This window comes from Narcine bancroftii, chromosome 1, assembly GCF_036971445.1.
Source record: "Narcine bancroftii isolate sNarBan1 chromosome 1, sNarBan1.hap1, whole genome shotgun sequence".
Lineage (NCBI taxonomy): Eukaryota > Metazoa > Chordata > Chondrichthyes > Torpediniformes > Narcinidae > Narcine > Narcine bancroftii.
In genome coordinates, this window is record NC_091469.1 from 235,312,628 (window position 1) to 235,328,559 (window position 15,932).

The 15,932-nt window shown below is 42.6% G+C and overlaps 1 protein-coding gene across 6 annotated transcripts in view; it reads right to left on the minus strand.

Annotated features, from left to right (window-relative positions):
- LOC138740463 (GRAM domain-containing protein 2B) overlaps positions 1 to 15,932 on the minus strand; it is an 85,984-nt gene that overhangs the window by 16,904 nt on the left and 53,148 nt on the right. For all 6 annotated transcript variants that reach the window (XM_069893161.1, XM_069893167.1, XM_069893128.1 and 3 more), the window contains 4 exons: positions 7,621 to 7,724; positions 6,898 to 6,993; positions 6,708 to 6,779; positions 2,357 to 2,434 (listed from right to left, as the gene is read on the minus strand). In XM_069893161.1, the coding sequence (XP_069749262.1) occupies positions 2,357 to 2,434; positions 6,708 to 6,779; positions 6,898 to 6,993; positions 7,621 to 7,724 (350 nt within the window). The remainder of the gene's footprint in view (positions 1 to 2,356; positions 2,435 to 6,707; positions 6,780 to 6,897; positions 6,994 to 7,620; positions 7,725 to 15,932) is intronic.

Below are 15,932 nucleotides of genomic sequence, written 5' to 3' on the forward strand. Positions count from 1 at the left end.
ATTCATGTTTTGGATTATGCGATGAATGGTTTTGTGGCCAAATTTACAGATGATACAAAGGTTGGTGAAGGAGCAGTTAGTGTAGAGGAATCAAGGAGGCTGCAGAAGAACATAGATTAGGAGAATGGACAGAGAAATGGCAAAGAAAGTGTACCATGATGCACTTTGGTTCGGGAAAAAAGGGCAGATGGGTTTTTAAATAGGGAGAAAATTGAAAATACCCAGATGCAAAGGGACATGGGAGTCCTCATGGAGGGTAGCCTGAAGTTTGAATCAGTGGTGAAAATAACAAATGCAATGCTCGCAATTATTTTAAAAGGAATAGACGAGCATGGATATGATGTTGTATCTTTATAAGCCACTGGTGAGACCTTAGAGTAAGTATTGTGAGCAGTTTTGGGCTCCACATTTGAGAAAGGATGTACTGACACTGGAGAGGGTTCAGGAGGTTCACAAGAATGAAAGGGTTAGCATAGGATGATCATTTGACAGCTCTTGGCTAGTACTTGTGGGAATGGGGGTGGGGGTGAGAGAAGGGGATCTCATTGAAACATTTTGAACGATTCCCATGGTGGGAAAGTATAGGACTAGAGGGCACAACCTCTTAGAACAGAGATGCATTGGAGTTTCTTTAACAAGAGTGTGGTAAATCTGTGGAATACATTGCCACAGGCAGTTGTGGAGGCCTGTTCATTGGGAGTATTTAAGGCAGAGATTGATAGGTTCTTGATCTGCTTGGGTGTCAAAGGTTCTGGGGAGAAGGCCAGACAGTGAGTGGGAATTTCTATAGTGATTTTCAGGCTGCTTAATCCACTCAGTTAAGCAGGTGAATTAGCTGCCATTCACTGATTTTGCTTTCCCTAGGAGTAGATACCATGAATGAGCTTATAGGAACAAATTGGAAGAACTACTTTAACATCTCATCAAGTGAAAGGGTCCCAGGAAAACAGCTTTAGATTTTGTGTTGCCTAATCTTCTTTCAGCTTTCTAATAATGGTATCACATGGGTCTGTTTTTTATCACACAGTGGCGCAAATTACCAGGGGTTTCAGCTATTATTCAGAATCGTCTCAAGTTATAGTGACAATTGCAAGGAGAAACACAATTTCCTAAACTACCTGATAATTTGATTTCATTAAATCTTCATTCAGCCTTTCCTGTTATTTTTACTAAAATTATTGGGGAGTCAATTATTTAAAGCAGTGGTTCTCAACCTTTTTCTTTTCACTCACATACCACTTTATGCCATCAGTGCTCTGTGATTAGTAAGGGATTGCTTAAGGTGGGACGTGAGTGGGAAAAAAAAAAGGTTTGAAAACAACTCTTTTAATCGTACGTAATGGACTCATGTGCAGGGTTTCAGAACTCCAAAGGAAATGGGCCAATGACCATTTTTCTCAAGCAAAATATTTCAGTAACAATTGGGTCTAGAACAGTGATTCTCAACCTTCCCTTCCCACCCACATACCATCTTAAGCAATCCCTTACTAATCACAGAGCACCGATGGCACAGGGATTACTTAAAGTGGGATGTGGAAGGAAAACGGCTGAGAACTGCTGCCTTAAAGCGACAAAAAACAGTGTACATCCATGCAGTGTACAAAGAATCAGCACATTTACTTTATTCAAATCTAATTAATTTTCATTTATAATGTTGCTCTTTCTTGCCCACTAATAAAGTCTGAAGAATTCCATAAAATTATTGTGGAGATCTCCAATTGATGTCATTTTCTGGAATGTTCCATTGGGATCAAGAAATGCTTTTTTCTCCCCCCTTTTCCCAAGGAGGAAGCAATCACTATTAAAGATTTTTTTTTTTCTTTTTAATGCTCAAAGATAAAATGCATAAACAATAAATAGAGTCTATAGAGAAGGATCTCTGAAGTAAAATCGTTGTACCAAAAATATCACTTTTCTTTCCCCCCAAGTCGAGGTACAATGAAGAACTTTTCTAGGACTTCATACTGCATCGTTAAAAATTTGGTTCTGTGCCTAACACAGTTCTGACCAGAGGAAAATGTCAGCATCTGGTACATTGGGATTACTTTTGATTGCTAAAACGCTAAAAAAAATTGCTACAAGAAATGATTGCAATGACCTTTAAGTGAACTATGAATTACAGACATACTTCAAGTTTACATTTTAGTAGAAAAAGGCTTGAAATGATTTCCTTGCAACTTTAATATCTGAAATATCCTATTATAAAGCACACACATTGAAATATAAATAAAGATCTCCATGAGGACCAATATACAAAAGCTAACCATCCCGTTGAATTAGTTATTCTGCTGTGTCATCTGCTGCAGATTGCAAAATAGAAAAAGATCAATTCAGGGCACTGTAAATTTCCACTTACTAGAGGCAATGATGTTGGACGTTCAGCTCTGAAATTATTTTCAGCAAGGGGTGGATTTGGACTGACATCATCAGATCTCTATGAAAAAGCAAATGTACAAATCAAAATTAGAATACAGCCCGTTTCCACTTATCCAAAGTTCTGAATACCAAAAAGATCCATTAACCAAACTTTTTTGCAGCGGCAACATGTCACAAGTTGAAAAAAATAATTATCACCTGACTTGCCCACGTGGGGCTCTGATGCTCTGTTGGCGCCAGTTTGGTAACAACAGAGCTCAGAACCAGCTGGGAAGACAGACGCTGAACATCTGGAGGTCAGCCCAGAGAAGCAGGCTGGAATCTCGAATGCCGATTGTCCTCATTTCAGGGAACTCCCTCCCCTCTCTCTCCTTCCATTTCTTCTTTACCCTCTGCTGCACTTGGTTTACAAATCCCAGCCGCAAGTGGCTGGAAGAATCCTTTCTTCAGGAATCATCACGGACAGCAGGCCGCCCAGGTAGCAGTGGGGATCTTGGCCTCCCAGGCAGGAGCAGGGACTATAGTTGGGAGGTGGCGGGACTGATGCTACTGTAATAATTTTGGCTTTTTTTGGGTTTTGTTCCGATAACCGATAAAACCCGATCACCAAAAACCACCTGGTCCCAAACATTTCCGATATGGGGAAATGTACTCCATTGGATTTGGTGCAAATGCACAATACATTGAAATACAAAATTCTGAGGGGTGAGACAAAGTTGATGTTCCAAATGGTGGGAGGTACAGAAATTGCAGGGTGCTGTTTTAGGATAAGAGGACATCCATAAAAAGCATTGCCGGGGTGGTGATGGAGGCTGGAACAATAGGGTCATTTAAGAGATTCTTAAGACAGGCACATGGAAGAGAGAAAAATAGAGGGCTTCAAGGTAGAAAGGGTTTAATTTTTTTTTGGCAGGTATATACAGCTTGGCACAACATTGTGGGCCAAATGCCTGATCTGACATGGTATTCTATGTCTATGTCTTAAAATTGTGAATCTCAGAAGTTCTTTGCCCAAGAGATTTATGAAAGCAAAGTGATTATGTTTACTCAGGCTATTAAAATGGCAGGGAAAAATCATGACTTTGTCATATAGCTTCTGGGGAACATAGGCTAATTTCTAGCTCCAAATATAAAAATAATCCTTTATTGCCATATCCCTGGCTTCTTTATTCAACTCCGTGGATACTGAAATTATAATACTCCAGCTTGTTTTCTTTGATGGTCTGTTTAAAAGAAACAAAAGGTAAATGTAACTTATGTAAATTGTATCTGTGGTAACTTCTATTTTTGAGAAAGGACCACTCGACAATTTCAAGCTCCAAAGAGCAACTTTATCTGAAGCAGCAAAACCATACACACACACATACAGGGGCTGATCTTCCTCTGTTGTTTCTCCACTGCAAACAGCGTGGCTTCCCTGCTATATATAGGGTACTCAGGAAGAAAACCCCTCCCAGCTTCATTTTAAAAACAGCTCATATTACAACACTTCTCTCCAAACACACCCCAAATGGCTTCATTAACTTGCATACTCCAAAAACTTTTAATAATGTCCTAGCAACACTTTAATAATATAAAAACATCCAAAGACATGGCAGATTCCCATTCAGTCCACAAAAAAATCTGTCCAGTGAAAGATTTAGACCATCAGGAGGTTTGCGAGCACAGTGTGATCTGCGCACTACCCCTGATGACTCTGCAGAGAAGTGTTGTAATTAATGCGAGCTTCAACCACTTGGAATGCACATCCACTATTACTAGAAACACCTGCCCCATAATAAGCCCAGCAAAGTCCAGATGTAGCCTAGACTAGGGGTGGTCTGGCCACACCCATGGATGTGAAGGATCTGCTGGTGGCATTTTCTGAATGAGCTGACATTGCGTGCATGACTTTTACCTGGTCCTCCAGATCCATTCTTGGCCACCAGACGTAGGATCTTGCAAGGCTTTTCAGTAGAGACACCACTGGATGAGTCTCATGATCTTCCTCCACAACCTTTGAACGGCCTTGCGGGGGAAGCACGATGACCCTTGCCCCCCTCCCCCGACCCCCAAGAAAATTCAGCCATCTTGCAGACTTAGTTCTGTCTTATGTTTGGCATAAGGTTTCAGTTCCACGATACTGGGCCATCTTTGTAATAGGAAAGCCTCTACTTGAGACAGAACTGGGTCCATCTCCGTCCACTGTTTTATCTCAGTTGTCTTTACAGGGGTCTCTGACGGCCTCTCCAATGAAAACACAGTCTCTGGAGGCCCACAGGCAGCATCCAGTGTTTCAGGGAAAGGTAGACGACTCAGTGGATTGGCATTTGCCTTATCCCCACCTGCTCTGTACACAACAGAGCACTGAAAGGCTGACAATGTGAGAGTCCAACGTTGTAACCTAGCCGAAGCTAGTGGTGGGATGCATCTGGTCTCACTGAACAGGCTCATCAGTGGTTTATGATCCGTATAAATTGTGAATGCACATCCATAGAGGTACTGATGAAAATGTTTGACCACAAAAACAATGGGCAGACCTTCTTTGTCTAGCTGTGACTATCCCTTCTCAGCAGCTGTTGGGATATGTGAAGCAAAACCAATAGGCTTCTCTGAACGATCCTCCATTACACGTGAGAGAAGTGCCCCAACTCCAGTGGGCGAGACGTCACATGAAAAGGAAATCTCCTTATCTGGGTCACAGTGAACCAGCAGTTTCACTGCGTGGAGGAGTTCTTTCACATCCTTGGAAGCTTCCTCTTGCTCTTCACTCCACTGCCTCTTGGTGCTATTGGGCAACAGCTTGTTCAGTGGGGCCAAAATCTTTTGAGAAGTTAGGAAGAAACTTTCCAAATTAATTCACCAAGCCCAAAAATGATCCAAGTTCCGTGACACCCTTTGGATTTGGAGCCTCCTTGATAGCTCTCACTTTGCCTCCACTGGACAGAGTCCCTCAGCTGTAATCTCGTGTCTCAGGTCGATCACACTTGGTGCCAGGAACACTTGCCGCGTTTCAATCACTGCCTTGCATCTGAGAGACTCTTCAACACCTGTTCCAAATTAGCCAGATGCTCCATCTCCATGGCCCCCGTGATCAAAATATCATCCAGATACATCACTATGTGCAGAATCCCCTGCAGCAATGCGTCTATGGTCCTTTGGAAAATGGTAGGGCTGGACACCACTCCAAACACCAGGCGATTGAATTTAAATGATCCCTTATGCGTGTTAATTGTGACATACTCTTTTTAATCCTCATCGACCAGCAGCTCACCTCGTCACCAAAAATATGTGGTAACTTCTACTTTGAGAAAGAACCACTCGACGATTCAAGCTTGAAATAAACACACACACACACCCACCCACCCACCCACCCACCCACCCACCCACCCACCCACCCACCCACCCACCCACCCACCCACCCACCCACCCACACCTGTCTTCTTCTCTGTTGTTTCTCCCCTTACACACAGCATGGCCTCCCAGCTATATACAAGGCACACACGAAATAAAGACAACAGACAGGAAGTAAACCCCTCCCAGATTTTCTTTAAAAGCAGCTCACATTACAACAGGATCCTTAACCAACAAGAAATTCAGATAAGGAATGGCACAACAGTGAGAATCACGGTGCAGCTGGTTATACCATGGAGTCTAAATTTTAGCAATCTTCTCCAGTTCTAAAGGAAAGTTTTCTTGATGAATTGATACCAGTTTCAACTGGTGCAAATACAGCTTTCCTCTTGATATCAAATAGCATTTGATTTGCTTTGTCCAAGACTGTCGTTAAAGCATATTTGAATAGATTGAAATGGTATTTTAAAATGTTTCTTAAATGTTAAAGATTTTCACAATGTAATGGGCAATAATGATTCAGATTATAGGATGAAGATCGGGAATATCATTGTTTGATACCAGACAACAATCTAGCTTTCAATATCAGTAAAGACAGAGGAGCTAATGCGGCCTTTAGTGGTGAATCAGATGGGTCATTTACCCTCTGACACCATTGCTTCTGCAGCCTTTCTTCACGATATGCAGATTTAGTTTTTGCATTTCAATATAAAGTTGTCAGTTGCTTCCCTCTGGCTCATGAATCAGGATTATGAAAAATTTACTCTAAACAAAAACATAAAATCTGGAATCTAGGCCATGACGCTTGCTTGGGCTACACAAGTCGTCCTAACACACATTTCTGATGGGCAAGAGAGTGATCAGCGGGTATGCCCACTGGCTTTCTCCACCCCAAATCCTCTGCCATATTAATGAACAAGATTTTGATGTCAAGTTTCATTGAAAATTCTCTTCAAATTGATAATAATCTAATTTTTTTAAAAATTATCTGTACTCACCTCCAGATGCAAACACACAGATTTCAGTAGTTTGTAGGTTGCATCCCTGGACAACAGTGAAACAAACATAAACTGCAATAAAAAAGTTTAAAGTGGTGATATGAAAGCAGCAATATAGGAAGATCTGAATTTAATGGTAAACTTTGTGTAACAAGTTGAATCATTCTATGGAATATAATGGGAGACTCACCCTTTCAAGTTCAGTTGATATGCATAGAGCATTTGGCACCAGCAAGGCAGTTTTGTGTTTCTTAATCTGGGTCACAGAAAAGGTAGGTATTGTAATCTGAGATGGAGAAAGTGATGCAGAGAGTTATAATTTCACAATTAATTGTCAACTATCAACATCCTGAAGTCTCTGAAAATCATGGCGAGTTATATTTTGATTTCTTGAGACTTTGCAAAGCACTTCTACAATCTACTTAACCATCTTAGAAAGCTTCACACCCAGAGCAACAAGCAATCTGCTAGAGGAACTCAATGGGGTCAAGCTTTACACCAGCTATCTCTCCTCTACCCTTTCAGGCTTGATGCAGCCCAAAACATTGATCAAACATTTTTTCCCCATTGACGCTGAGGTCCTCCGGCAGACTTTGTGTTGCTTCAGATTCCAGCATTTGCGGTCTACAATGCATCACCAGCTCAAACCCAGAGTGTGGCTATTGTAAATTGTAAAACACTGAGTGAAAAGTTGAGATTATTCTCAAAGGGGATGGACATTTATTAAAAAAACCCCAGCAAGTTAGTTAGAATGTATGATTCTTTTCCCTAAATTACCCCTTTATTAATGCAATGTTAGATACATTTCGAAAGTTTGTTTATTTAACATTTCTGATTAATTGTCATAATAATAAGTTATACCATGATTTTCATTTCCACCTTACACAAAAAAAAAGCATTAAAAGTTTTAAACCTTTATATCTTTTCCAAACACTTTGGAATGAAAGCAAATCCAGTTTTCAGACACAAACAATTTCCCTTGGTATAGAATGTCCTTCAGTAAAGCACAAGTAAAACCTAGAAAATAAAAATGTTTGGTGTACTGTTTATTCCTTTAGCAATAAAACAAAATAATTTATTTTCTTGTTCTTAAAACAACAGAATATCAAAAAATTGTTTTGTCCAACAACTTGCTTTCCCTATTGGCGGTGTCATTCAGTGGAAAGCGTGCGCAAAACAAGAAACTGTCCATCTTTTGGTTTGAACTGCATTGGGGCCTGAAAGCCGGTAAAGGTGGGGGGGGGGTATGATTGAAGAGAGAGGGAGACAGGGGAAGATTGGAGGAAGAAGCTGAGTATCCCTATAAAAGTGAGGGACTGTGTAGCAGAGGGAGCAATCGTCGTCAGATTGGGCTAATTCAGAGCAGTAAGGCTCTGGCTTAACAGGCTTTGGCAAAAACAGGTAAGAGGCAAGGAATAGTAGATGTCAGAAAGGGCCACCCTATTCGAGGAACAAAAAGGATTCAGTAGGTTGGCACAAGGGCAGGTTTTTGGATATCATGTATTGTTCCTTTAGAGGGAATGGCAGCCAAGGCAGGGGAATGCTCTTCTTGCCAGCAGTATCCCTGACAACTTCATATAGGAGAAGTGCATCCAGCTGTAACTCCTGACAAACCGAGTTAAGGAATTGGAGCTGGAGTTGGATGAACTCTGGATCATTTGGGAGGCCGAGGGGGTGATAAAGACAGGGGTTAGAAGAATATGATCACACTGAGGAGGCAGGAGGAGGGTAGATGGGTGACAGTCAGGAGAGGAAAAGACAACAGTCAGGCAGTGCAGGGCACCCCTGTGGCTGTTCCCTTCAATAATAAGTAAAGGTATGCACTGCTTAACGACCATTGGGGCAACATCTGACCACATATATGTCAAAGGTCCCATAAGGTTATCATAGATTCAGAAATCCCAAGTGGAGAACAGGACATAGCAAATGTAACCGGACGTATACAACTTAGTGCACGCAAGACATGCATCTCATGTCTTCTGTATACAAAGGCTAATTCTATCCATCGTGACCCCCAAATGCAGCAAAACCAGTGCTAGTGAAACCAGCAGCAAAGGACAAGTATCGATGTTGGAAATGAAACAAAAGGTTATGAAGCAAAGGTGGAAAAACAGTAAATGCTATTGCTCGTGATGTAGGCAGGTCGCACTTGACAATCACGACGATCCTCAAAAACAAAGAAAACAATTCTCCAAGCCATTAAAGGATCAGCTCCACTGAAAACTACAAGGCTAACGAAAATGCGAGAGGAACCTATAACAGATGTGGAAAAATTGCTAACGACATGGAGTGAGGACCAAACACAAAAGCGCCTCCCTCTCACTATGCTGACGATCACTGCTAAGGCACGAAGCTTGTTCCAAACGCTTAAAGAAAAAGCAGGACCAGACTACGATATCGCTTAGTGCTGGCTCTGGGTGGTTCGGGCGCTTCAAACAATGATTTCTCTGCATAATGTGAAAGTGAGTGGTGAGTCTCAGTGCTGATGCGAAGGCAGCAGAAGAATTTGTTGAAACCTTAGATAAGCTAATTGTATAGGGAGGTTATTTGCCCCAGCAAATTTTTAATATGGTTAAAATCTCTATTCTGGAAGTGAATGCCTGGAAGGACCATCATCCATAAGGAGGCCAAGTCAATGCCAGGTTTCAAGGCTTTTAAAGACAGAATGGCAGTGTTGTTGGGGGGGGGGGGGGGGGGCAATGTTACTGGCTACAAGTTAAAGCCATTTCTTATTTGGCACATTAAAACCCCAGGGCTTTCAAACACACCAGTTTATTACAGGGAGCAGTAGAAAGCCCTGGATGGCACAAATGCTGTTTCAGGATGCCCTTCTCAATATCTATGCCAGTGAAATGGAGCAGTACTGCTCAGAAGAAAGTATACCTTTTAAGATTTTGCTAATTGTAGGCAATGCTCCAGGACATCCCCCTTTCATTGGTGACCTCCACCCCGATATTAAAGTGGTGTTCCTCCCACCATCACCACCTGTTTAATTCAGCCAATCAACCAAGGGGTTATTGCAGCATTCAAGTCCTAATTCCTGATGAGGACCTTTGCTCAGGCTGTTTCTGCAACTGATGACACTGGCAAGGCACTGACGCAGATCTGGAGGGAGCACAAAGAACTTTCCTTGGGCCTGAGATGAACGGCATGTGGAAAAAAATACTGAAGTGGTATGTGCACGACTTTAAGGAATTTGAAAAAGATGATGAGATTGCAAGGATTAATCGAGTTGTTTTCGACTTGGTAAACAACAACCTGAACCTGGACATAGAAGATGAGGTCACTGAAGAACTTCTAGAGGTAGCTCCTGAGGAACTAACAAATTAAGAGTTGCTGGAGCTAGAGTGAGAGCAAACATCTGAAGAAGAGGCCAGGGAAAAGGAAACTGCAGGAGAAGAAAAACAGGTACTCCACAGGTTCACTGTTAAGGGGTTTGCCAAATTCCTTGCAGAGCTTAACAGCTTGTTGAAGAGTGCTGAAGAGATGGACCCAAACACCAATAGAGATGCAGTGTTTGCTGCATCTAATGAAATTTAAGAAAAAGCACACTGGACATATTCCTGAAGAAGCCAACACCTTCCTGAGAAGAGCCTTAGCCAGGTCCTTCAGGTATTGGAGAGTGACGGTTCATTACTGGAGGTTATTCGACCGGAGCACAGTGAGGAAGTTGAAAACAGTGACGTGGATGATCCTGACCCTCTATTAAATTGTGTGCGATTATTGGTTAAGAAAGTGTTTATTTTTTTCCACTTTTTAAAAGTTTATGTAAACAGTTTAGTTTAGTGCAAGTTCAGTATCCCATTTAGCTTGCTTGGCTAAATATATACAGTAATATGGTGTTTGCACACTGTCCACATTGCATGACACAGAGTTTCACAGAACGTATCATGGATGTTAAACTGCGCATACCATTTTGGATACTGTTGGGGCACAGGTCATAGTGATGAGGTCTCTGGCATGGAGTCTGGTCCTGTGGCTAAGAAGGGAAGGGAAGAAAAGAGGCGAGCTGTAGTGATAGGGGATTCCATAGTTAGGGGAACAGATAAGAGGTTCTGCCGAAGAGATGGAGTGTCCCGGATGGCATGTTGGCTCCCCTGGTGCCAGAGTTTGAGATATCTCAGATTGAGCTCATGGCATTCTCAGGAGGGAGGATGAGCAGCCAGATGTCGTGGTCAATGTAGGGACCAATGATGTGAGTAGGAATTATGGAGGTCCTGCAGGGAGAGTTCAGGAGGCACTAGGTTGAAGGACAAAATCTCTATGGTAGTGATCTCAGGATTGCTACCTGTGCCACGTGCTAGTGAGGTTAAAAATAGGAGGATAATGCAGGTTCACACATGGCTGAAGACACGGTGGAGGAGGGAGGGCTTCAGGTTTTTGAATCATTAGGCTCTCTTCCAGGGATGATGGGAACTGTTCCGATGGGACGGTTTCCATCTGAACTGGAGGGGGACTAATCCTTGCCCAAGGTTTGCTAGTGCTGTTCCAGTGGATTTAAACTAGATTTGCAGGGGGAGGGGAACCAGAGTGCATAGAGGAGTGGAGGAGAGAAAAGATGATGTGAAAATTACATGCACCATTAGAAGTCAACTGGTTGAATGTGGTAAAAATGTTTTCAGGTGCATCTATTTCAATGCAAGGAGTATTGAAGGAAAGGCAGACGAGCTTAGAGCATGGATTAGCACATAGAATTATGACATTGTGGCCATTAGTGAAACTTGGTTGCAGGAGGGGCAGGACTGGCAGCTCAATATTCCGGGCTTCCATTGCTTTAGAATGGGATAGATAGAATGTGGGGGATGAAGGGGGTCGGGGGGCAAGGAGTTGCACTACTCCTCAGGGAAAATAGCGCATCTGTACTCGGACAGACCAGAGGCCTCATCAAATGAGGCTATGTGTGTGGACTTAGGAATGGGAAAAGTATGACCACACTCAAGGGGTATTGTAGACCACCCAATAATCAGTGAGAATTGGAGGAGCAAATCTGTAGAGAGATAGCGGACAGATGCAGGAAACATAAGGTCGTGATAGTAGATTTTTAACTTTCCACATATTGACCGGGACTTGCATACTGTAAAAGAGCAGGATGGGTTGGAGTTTGTCAAATGTGTTCAGTTAAATCAATATATAGAGGTACCTGGATCTCCTTTCAGGTAAGAGGCAGGACAAGTGACAGAAGTATGTGTAGTAGAACATTTTGGGTCCAGTGATCATAATGCCATTAGTTTTAAGTTAATTATGGAGAAGGATGGGTCTGGGCTTCGGTTTGAGAGTCTAAATTGGAAAAAAGCCAATGTTGAGGAAATGAGAAAGGATCTTGAATGCGTGGATTGGGAAAAATTGTTTTTGGCCATTGATGTACAAGGAAGACCTGCCTCTCCCCCCGCACCCCCCCCACCCCACCGCCACCGCCACCGCCCCCCGCTGCCCCCCACCCACCACCACACCCTGTACAGAGTCTGTACATTCCAGTCTGGAAGAAGAGAGGTGTATAACAGGTATAGACAACACAAAGCAAATGAGGTATTTGAGGAATATAAAAAATGCAAGGAAAACCTCAAGAAAGAAATCAGGAAGGCTAAAAGAAGACATGAGGCTGCTTTGGCAGACAATATGAAGGAAAATCCTAAGTGTTTCCACAGGTATATTAAGAGCAAATGGATAGTAAGGGACAAAACTGGTCCCCTTGAATCAGAGTGGTCGGCTATGTATAGAGTCAAAAGAGATGGGAGAGGTCTTAAATATTTCTTTCCCACCACCCCCCCCCCCCCCCAATCAGAGTCGTGGGAAGTAAGGAAAACAAGCAGTGAGATCATGGAACCTATACAGATTAAAGAGGAGGAAGTGCTTGCTGTCTTAAAGCAAATAAGGGTGGATAAATCCCCAAGGCTTGACGAGATATTCCTTAGGCATTGAGGGAGGTTAGTTTAGAAATTACAGGGCTTTGGCAGAAATAATTAAAATATCCTAAGCCACAGGTGTGGTGCCAAGTGATTGAAGGGTAGCTCACGTTGTTATGTTGTTTAAAAAAGGGTCCAAACGTAACCCTGGAAATTATATGCCAGTGGGCCTGATGCCAGTATTAGGTAAATTATTGGAAGGTTTTTTTAAGAGATTGGATATACAATTATTTGGATAGCCACAGACTGATTTGGGAGATTCAACATGGCTTTGTGCGTGGTAGGTCATGTTTAACAAACCTTAGTTTTTCGAAGAGGTTACCAGGAAAGTTGATGAAGGAAAGGCTCCGGATGTTGTCTACATCGACTTTAGTAAGGCCTTTGACAATGTCCCGCATGGGAGGTTAGACAGGAAGGTTCACACGTTAGGTATTCATGGTGAAGTAGTGAAATGGATTTGATACTGGCTGGAGAGTAGTGGTGGATGATTGCTTCTCAGACTGGAGGTCTGTGATTAGTGGTGGGCCTCAGGGATCGGTGCTGGGATCATATGTTGTTTGTCACCTATATCAATGATAACATAACATAACAATTACAGCACGGAAACAGGCCATTAGGCCCTTCTAGTCCGCACCGAACCAAACACCCCTTTCTAATCCCACCTCCCTGCACAATGCCCATAACCCTCCATCTTCTTCTCATCCATATACCTGTCCAACCTTTTCTTAAATAATACAATTGACTCCGCCGCCACTATTTCTCCCGGAAGATCATTCCACACAGCTACCACTCTCTGAGTAAAGAAGTTCACCCTCATGTTACCTCTAAACCTCTGCCCCTTAATTCTTAACTCATGTCCTCTTGTTTTAAACTTTCCTCCTCTTAACGGAAATAGTCTATCCACATCCATTCTGTCTATCCCTTTCATAATCTTAAATACTTCTATCAAATCCCCTCTCAACCTTCTACGCTCCAAAGAATAAAGACCCAATCTGTCCAATCTCTCCCCATACTCCAGATGCTTAAACCCAGGCAACATTCTGGTAAACCTTCTCTGCACTCTCTCCACTCTGTTTATATCCTTCCTATAATTAGGCGACCAGAACTGCACACAGAACTCCAAATTAGGCCGCACCAACGTCTTATACAATCTCAACATCACCTCCCAACTCCTATATTCCATGCAATGATTGATAAAGGCCAGCATACTGGATGATATTGTGGTAACTTGGATCAACAAGTTTCCAGTTGACACTAAGACTGATGGTGTGATTTTCAAAGCTTACAGAAGGATCTGGACCAGCTGGAAAAATGGGGTGAAAAATGGCGGATGGAATTTAATGCAGACATATGTGGTGTTGCATTTTGGAAGGACAAACAGTAAATGGTAAGGCACTGATAGAACAGACGGATCTTGGGAGTTCAGACACATAACTCTCTGAAAGTGGCATCCCAGGTGGATAGGGTTGTACAAGGAGCTTTTGGCATATTGGCCTTCACAAATCAAAATATTGAGCACAGAAGTTGGGATGTTCTGGTAAAATTGTACAAGATATTAGAGAGACCAAATGTGGGGTACTGTGTGCAGTTTTGGTCACCTAACTAGAGGACAGTTATCAATAAGATAGAAAGAGGGCAGGGAAGATTTACTAGGATGTTGCCTGGACTTCAGGAACTGGATTACAGAGGAAGGTTAAACAGTTTGGGACTTTATTGCCTGGAGCATAGATGAGGGGAGATTTGATAGAGTAAATGTAGAAAGGTTTGTATCTCATCTACCCTCAGTGGAAAAAGCCTGAGGACATGAGCTAAGAGTGAAAGGGGAAAAGTTTAGGAGGAACATGAGGGGGAACCATTTTATACATAGAGTGGTGGGAGCATGGAACGAGTTGCCAGCTGAAGTGTTGCATGCGAGTTCAATTTTAACATTTAAGAGGAATTTGGACAGGTACATGGAGGGCTATGAACTGGGTGCAGGTTAGTGGGACTATGCAAAAAAAAATGGTTCAGCACAGATGAGAAGAGCTAAAGAGGCCTATTTCTGTGCTGTAATGTTCTATGGAAAGTTGACTGAGGGGGTGAAGAATGATGGAGAGATGAAGCCAGGTAGTAAAGAGGAACAGTGCATCTGGAAATCAGAGGTAGAGTGCGATATGTGGAAACAGAGAGAAAAAGTTAATAAAGGTGTGGGGGGGGGGGGGGTTGAAGAAAGGGAGGCTAAAGATGGGGACAGCTGCTGGATAAGCAGTGACCCAAAGGCTATCAGTGCTGGAATCTAAGTGAGGAAGGAACCCAGCGTGTTTACGTGCTGACATTGGATAGGGTTCAGAGGAGGTTCACAAGGATGATTCCAGGAACGAAAGGGTTATCATGACGAGCATTTGACAGCTCTTGGCCTGTATTGGTTGTAATTTAGAAGAACGAGGGGGGATCTTGTTGAAACATTTTGAATGTCGAAAGGCATGGACAGAATAGATGTAGAATGGTTCTTTCCCATGGTAGGAGAGTCTAAGTCAAGAATGAAGGATGTCCTCTAAGAACAGAGATGCAGAGAAACTTGTTTAGCAAGATTTGTGGTAAATTTGTTGAATTTGTGGCTCAGGCAGCTGAGAAGGCTGGGTCATTGGGTGTATGAAAGGCAAAGATGGATAGTTCTTGATTAGCCAGGATATCAAAGGTTATGGCACGAAAGGCTGAGTGGTCTATTTCTGCTTCTATGTCTTGTGGTCTTATCGACATGCAAATGGAAACAAATGGGGGTAGGAAGGTAGTGGGTGAAATGCAGAGGGAGTCAGTAGATGAACAAGTGGGGGAAGGGGAGGAAAATGGGTGATGCAGAGCTGAAGGGTAGGCATGGGAAAATGGGAGCAAAAAGAGGCAAGTCGGAAGGAGATAGAGAGAGAGGGGAATTACAGGAGCTCCTTATTTACTCAGTAATGCTGGTTCTCAACCCCGTGAAAACAATTATCCTTCTCTCCATCCCTTGCTCAACAAATGCTACTCAACCTGCTGAGTTCCTTCAGCAGTTTTGTTCATTGCTCGAGATTCCAATATCTAGATTCTCCAGAGTCACCCTCCCAACTCATATTGCTGAAACATGGAAACAATCCTGGCTTCAGGCTGGTAATCACTCTCAGATGGGAGAGAAGAGTGAAAAAAAAAAAATTGATTCATTGTTTGTGTTTGGGAGAAGCTACACACAAATGATTCCAACTAACTGGAGTAGTGTGTGTGCAAGGAAAAGGTTAGATTAAACATTGCTGTGCACCACAAAATACCAACTGCTTCATCTATTATATGTTCACAGCAATTACTTGTAAGA